This window comes from Perkinsus marinus (genome assembly GCF_000006405.1).
Source record: "Perkinsus marinus ATCC 50983 genomic scaffold scf_1104296947560, whole genome shotgun sequence".
NCBI lineage: Eukaryota > Perkinsozoa > Perkinsida > Perkinsidae > Perkinsus > Perkinsus marinus.
Window position 1 is genome coordinate 34,982 of NW_003210583.1, and position 6,351 is coordinate 41,332.

The 6,351-nt window shown below is 46.1% G+C and overlaps 2 protein-coding genes across 2 annotated transcripts; both read right to left on the bottom strand.

Moving 5' to 3' along the window:
• Positions 1–2,242: 2,242 nt before the first annotated feature.
• Positions 2,243–2,778, bottom strand: Pmar_PMAR014502 (hypothetical protein; the record flags this gene model as incomplete). Its single annotated transcript, XM_002779363.1, has 2 exons — positions 2,243–2,503; positions 2,623–2,778. 2 exons carry the CDS (start codon positions 2,776–2,778, stop codon positions 2,243–2,245), a joined length of 417 nt encoding a protein of 138 aa, XP_002779409.1.
• Positions 2,779–2,963: 185 nt separating this feature from the next.
• Pmar_PMAR014503 (hypothetical protein) lies at positions 2,964–3,707 on the bottom strand (the record flags this gene model as incomplete). The annotated part of the gene is made up of 1 exon (XM_002779364.1): positions 2,964–3,707. One exon carries the CDS (start codon positions 3,705–3,707, stop codon positions 2,964–2,966), a length of 744 nt encoding a protein of 247 aa, XP_002779410.1.
• Positions 3,708–6,351: the final 2,644 nt, after the last annotated feature.

Here is a 6,351-nt window from a genome sequence, read left to right on the forward strand (position 1 = left end):
AGCTTCCTCAGTTGCCTGGGCTTTTGATGCGGCCATCTTGCATGCTTGAGTTGATTGGTGTCTCGAAAGGGCGTCAACTGTCTTGAACAGCTGTAGTTTCATACACAATGCACAACGGTAATATTGACCTGTAAAAACCCCTATATCGGAGAAGATGTGATTAAAGACAGTTGCCTGCTGTACAGAATCGTAACGGCTGCGCTCCGGTCATAGGTCAGCACATATGTCAGTACAGTTTGGGAAAAGAGATACGCACATCATCAACTACATATGTTGATAACAATATGAAAATAATTTCGGAGAATTATTATTAATTTCATGTACATTTCTGCGCGCGAATTCATAAGTAAGCTTTCACAATTAGTGAGGAAACTCCTGACCAGAAGCGAGGAGAGAGAGAATATATATTCCAACACCAGTATCAAGACACATACAACAGCACTACAGCAACGTACCTCCATCGTTGGTATTAACCACAGAATAACACTTCACTTTTCCTCCCAACAAGGCAAGAGGCTCTGGACTGCTCAGCATGTGATCCGGATCGAACTTCACATTCCCATTGGCCCTCTTTTTACCAGCAACCGGAATCTCTTTGGGGTTTTGAACAACAACCTGTGACAAGTCGGGGAGAAAAAACACAATCGGCAACCTACCTCGTTGGAAGGCTCTTTTGCAAGGTTCGGGTTCGGATTTCCGCCACTCAACGCAGCTTTGAGTTTATCCGTTTCGGAGCTCTACAAAGCACAAGAATTACGTAAGAAAAACAAATAGTTACGTAGTCTCGTAATAAGTACTAGAAAAACTACATCTCCTTGAACGAGGCTCCTTGAGAGCTGCTTCGTGATAACGACTCGTTATCAACGTCGAGCCTCGACGACCTCGTTATCAACGAGGTCTCCTATACGGTTGATACTGATGAGTGATACGCTCAGATGTAACATAACACTCGCTAATTAACAGCTTTGAATTGAATTGAATTGAGCGGTGTAGTTGAGCGGAGTGCACAACTATGGAATCTTAGCGTTAGCGTGAAGCTAGTTGATAATTTTATGAGTGCGATTGTAGATAGAATTTCTGAATTCCATTAATCATTTCCTTGAGTTCCCTACTGGTTAACAACAACAGGGTTAACTTACGTCATGGGGTTGTTGTTGCTGACTAAAAGGGATCATAGTAGGGCCCCAATGGACGGTCGAGGGATAAGCCTGGACGAACAACACGATAATACACGGATCTCACACTGGTGTATACCGGGTTATGCTGCCAGGCTTGGACATGACCTCGGGGCATGTAGTAGACATCTGGTGGCTGTACGATTGGTAAGGGTAGAGGGGGTCCTTGGGATTGGCTTATAGACTGTGATTCACAGTACATTGGAACTACAACTGGAAGGGAAGCTGCTAAGGCCCGCGTATGAGTCTGATTGTTAGAATGAATAGTACTATACTAGAAGTTCTGGAAATTGTGGTATGGTCAAGGCCCAAAGGAGCTTCTTTGATTCACCCAAATTCCACCACTTCCGGGAGCAAGTACCGAAGAGAGTGTTAACACGCAAGACTTAGTGTCTCTGAGTGGCTTTCTCTCATGGATACTTCTAGGGTCGGTTCGTACCGAACCACCCTACCAGAACGACACGACCAAGAGTCGGACATTTTTCTACGAAATTGCGCGGCTCGGCGGAGGCGTAGTAGGTCGGGAGGAACTTTGCCGCGTAAGAACTGAATCCGAGTAGACCAAACCACTAGTCGAACACAAAGGCACGCTTCTATAGCTTGAGCAATAGTAGTCCATAGTCCTAGTAGTAGTGGCTCAAATGCTAGTAGTGGTCTTACTAGTCACAATCACAGAGTCTAGTGCAGACACTAGAGGATCAATCGGTCTATAGCCAACGAGTAGTTAAGCGATAATCCGAATAATCAATCTCTAGTAAAACTTTAGTTCCTCTCTGCAATACTCATAGTAGTTCAAATGAAACGGCTGACAGTTTTAGATGCGCATATCCTGGGCGTTCGCGCCCGCGGCTGCCAGGCCGCGCATTGGCCACGCTAATACACTAGTATTGCTAGCAATGCTAGTGGTATTAGTACCATAGATAGTTGCATCATAAACTAGTACATACCGATAATTAGTACTACCGATAATCATCAAAAAAAAATATAGCAGTAGTCAACAAAAAAAAAGGGGGTAGTTATCACAGCTATCCAAATAATCTAGTCTAACTTGCATCGATCATCATCATCTAGTTCGTCATACTAGTATCGACTTCACCGGAAGAACCGTAGTAGCACTCTAGCTCACAGATACGTAGTGCTTCGATACGGACCAGATCCTCAGTAGTATCAGCGGCCAATAGTTGAATAAAGAACTCATGCTTGTAGTATGCAGTAGACAAGACTTCTCCTAGTGACTTGAGTTCGACAAGGGTATCGTAGTCTCCAGCATTAGTAGCTTCACGAGTGATGACACTGAGGAAGATGGTCTTGTAGTAGGTGTACAACCTCTGATAAGCATGAAAAATTGCTATCGGAATGTAGTAATCCGTCACAGTAGTTAGTTGACAATCATAGTAAAGGGGGGCTACTCCCAAAATCCCAAATGATAGGAGTAACCTGGCAGTACATAGTGTTTAGTGCCATGTCGTGCCAATACCAGTTTAACGGCTTCACTAGATAGTATAGTACGGTCATGGTCGGTGAGTAGTGCTGCGGGACTCCCATGTTCCAAGAACACCCTGTCTAGTATGTTAGCGACGGTATTGGCCTTACGGTTACGCATAGGACGTCCAACCGTAAAACCACTGACGTAGTCGCGCACTAGGATAATGTAGTGGTCTTTGTCGGTTCCGTCGACTGAGTTGGGGTTAGCAGTCCTCGTAGTTGATCGCCTGTCATAGGGGCCAGCAATGTCTACACCGACCAGTTGCCAGAGAGCTTCGGTAAGTAGTGTTTGGACTTGAGTGACTAGGCAGCAGAGTCATAGTCCTTGATAGTGATCTGGCTAGAACAGTTATAGTCGTTGCAACCCTCGCACCAACCATAGTGGTACGTGCCTCTTTTGCGAGGAACGTAAAACATACTGGGAGGGGCTTGAGGTGGTGGTTGTGGTCCGTGTTTAGAATAGTTACCGGGGTAGTAGGGTAGGTTAGTGTATTGAGCATAGGGAGTTCCCAAGTGCACAGGTTGTTGAAGTGGGGGTACGTAGTTGTAGTTGCCAGGTTGGCCACGATAGTCTAGTTGGGTGTATGGAGCACCGCCGTAGAGCGGTGGATGAGTAGCCGGAGGGGGCACTTGTTGGCCACTGTAGTCTCCGGAAGGAACATGATAGGAGGGTAGTGGTGCTTGTCGTGGTTCGCTAACTACCGGCGGTTGGCCACGTTGGTCCCTAAGGAACACTGTGACCCCTGTCGGACTAGCCTCACGAGTTTGGCGTTGTAGGGGAGGGCGATGATGACGACGGTAGTTATCCTCGTAAGTCGTAGGACCAATAGGGTGCTGAGTATTTCTATCAGTGGTACCAGGGAAATCTGGACCACTATAACCCTGTTGTGGCCATGGGCCATCAACTGGTGGATAGTAGTTATCAGTCTGGGTGTGGACACCAGTCTCGTCGTCGGTGTTGATACCATTGCGAGCAGCTTCGTCGACACGTAGACCGTAGTTGCTAGCACCAGAGTTCTCACTGGCAGAGTTGCTAGTGGTGAGCATTACTTCTTAACAAGTAAAGAACGCTGAGGGTAATTCATCTTCGATTGCCAACTCAAGGGCAATAGTACAAAAAATGGCACCGAAGTTGAGTACAGACTCAGACCGTTCTCGTAGTGGATATTGACATAAATTGTACAGTCATCTTAACAGGTATGAATGGGAGGGCCAAAACCAAGGCCGGAAAGTAGGGACCAAAAAACCAAGGTCAAAACTACCGAGCAAAATCAAGCAAATGGTAGTTGTGTCGTTGCCAAAGTCAAGGCTAGACAGGCGGCCAAAGTCAAGGCCTGTAGTGATCAAAAAACCAAGACCACTGTTACGTGAGTCAACGGTCTGACTAACTCACGCCAAAGGACCAAACCAGATAGTGCTTTTTGTCGTAGTAGGACTAAATAAGGTTATCAGTAGGATGATAACCAACTACGGGTTGAAGCAAAACCGGGGTAGTCATTATGCCATCGTACCAGTAGTCAAAGTCAAGACCGAACGCTAGTAACATGGCTTGGCGCGGAATTTAACCATCGGTTAGACCAATACCATGAATAAGAGCGTCACCAATACGATGGAACCGGGTAGTAAAAACCACAGCCGACTAGTAATCAAATTCAAGAACGACGTTCATTGCCAAATACCAAAGCGCAGAACGCTACTAGTGGGCAGTACTCGACGTGACATAGAGAGCATAGTACTCAGAGTCAAAATCAAGAACAAGCGCAAAACCAAGCGCTCCTGAGTAGTAGAGGTTCTCCACATCCTTCCTGATACAACTAGTCACCCCCATCTGGCAGTGTGACATCATTATATAGGGCAGGTATTGTTAGATAGTCCGATGGGATGAGACACAACATCAAGTGAAGTACCCCACTGGTCTATCTTGCTAGTAGCAACACCAACCAAATAGTCAAAGTTAATGTCGCCCCGTCGAGTACAGTCGCAGATGCACGTAGTAGCCGACCAAGTAGTTGAATAATAAGTGATAGGGTCGGTTGTCTGCATGTAGTTTGCAGCTGCTTAATACACCCAGCTTGTTGACATTCTACGATCCGTCTTCAAGAGAGTAGTCATCCCCAACTGGCAGATGGACGTCCTAGACTAATCTTCTCGAGAACGTACGGAAAGTAGTAGTGAAGGTGACGAAGATATAACTCGTCAGTTACATCTTCTGGTCTATGGTGAGTTCAGTAGTGGGATAGCGGTATCTCTGGTTCCGTGGTATCCATTGCTTACGCAATGAATACCTAGTCCTGCTTGTAGTGGAGTAGTAGACTACACGGAAGGTTTCCCCACCATCATGTCTACCATGTCGTCTGTGATTACAGAAGAAGTGTTTAACTAGTATACCTCAACTGTAATACACATAGGGAACCAGACCGAAGCGTTGTCGATGTTCTCATCACTAGTGACTGTAGTAGGTCGTCAATGTAGTTGTTCATGAGGCCATTTCCCAAACCAGAGGTGATCAGTCTCGGTAGTGAAGAGGGCGTCTAACAAACGTAGTCACTAGTAGTGGAGCACCGTAAATAGCTCGGCTGAAGATACCACATATCCCGGTAGAATGCGCGGCTCGGCGGAGGCTTAGTAGGTCGGGAGGAACTTTGCCGCGTAAGAACTGAATCCGAGTAGACCAAACCACTAGTCGAACACAAAGGCACGCTTCTATAGCTTGAGCAATAGTAGTCCATAGTCCTAGTAGTAGTGGCTCAAATGCTAGTAGTGGTCTTACTAGTCACAATCACAGAGTCTAGTGCAGACACTAGAGGATCAATCGGTCTATAGCCAACGAGTAGTTAAGCGATAATCCGAATAATCAATCTCTAGTAAAACTTTAGTTCCTCTCTGCAATACTCATAGTAGTTCAAATGAAACGGCTGACAGTTTTAGATGCGCATATCCTGGGCGTTCGCGCCCGCGGCTGCCAGGCCGCGCACTTCCATCTCGGAGATGGAACAAAGAGTCCTCCCATCATTTAATAATTCTCCAGCACTATTAGCTTCCGATAAATTCCAAACGTCCGAGTGCTGGTCACGTGATGAGACGCGCCAAAAGCTAGTGGTTGGGCGTCCGTCGATGTTACATAAAATCACGACGGTTGAGTCGATAGTAAGATTATCAGGTGAGCATACAGGTAAAGCTGATAATTTTTCGATCAGATTTATCATACGAAGAGAAGCGTCAGCGATCTCACTTTGCTGCAATTCTCGAGTCACAGCAATCGCCGGTAGATCCGGGAAACTACCGTCCCGATCATAGGATTTTTTACATTCAAGAAGAACATTTTTATTTGGGGGATCATTCTCAGCCAGCACGATATTTCCAATATACTCATCCGATACTCTATAAGAAGAATCAACAATGCGTATCACACTACCGCGAACAGATACGACAATAGTGCATTCAGAGGCAGGCTGCTTAGGTCTCAGAATGCGGACAAAATCCCCTACACGGATGACTTCTATAGTCTTAGTTCTCCTGGTGAGACTGCTACGCGCCTTATCAGGCAGATCGCACCACAGAGCAATATACTCCTTCATGGTAACATCTCTGGTGATTCGACGTGAGTCATTCATCTGTTGAAGTAGTGCGGTCCAACTGGGAATATCTATCAGGTGATCTATACCTAGCTGGGCTAACTCCTCGTCGTCAG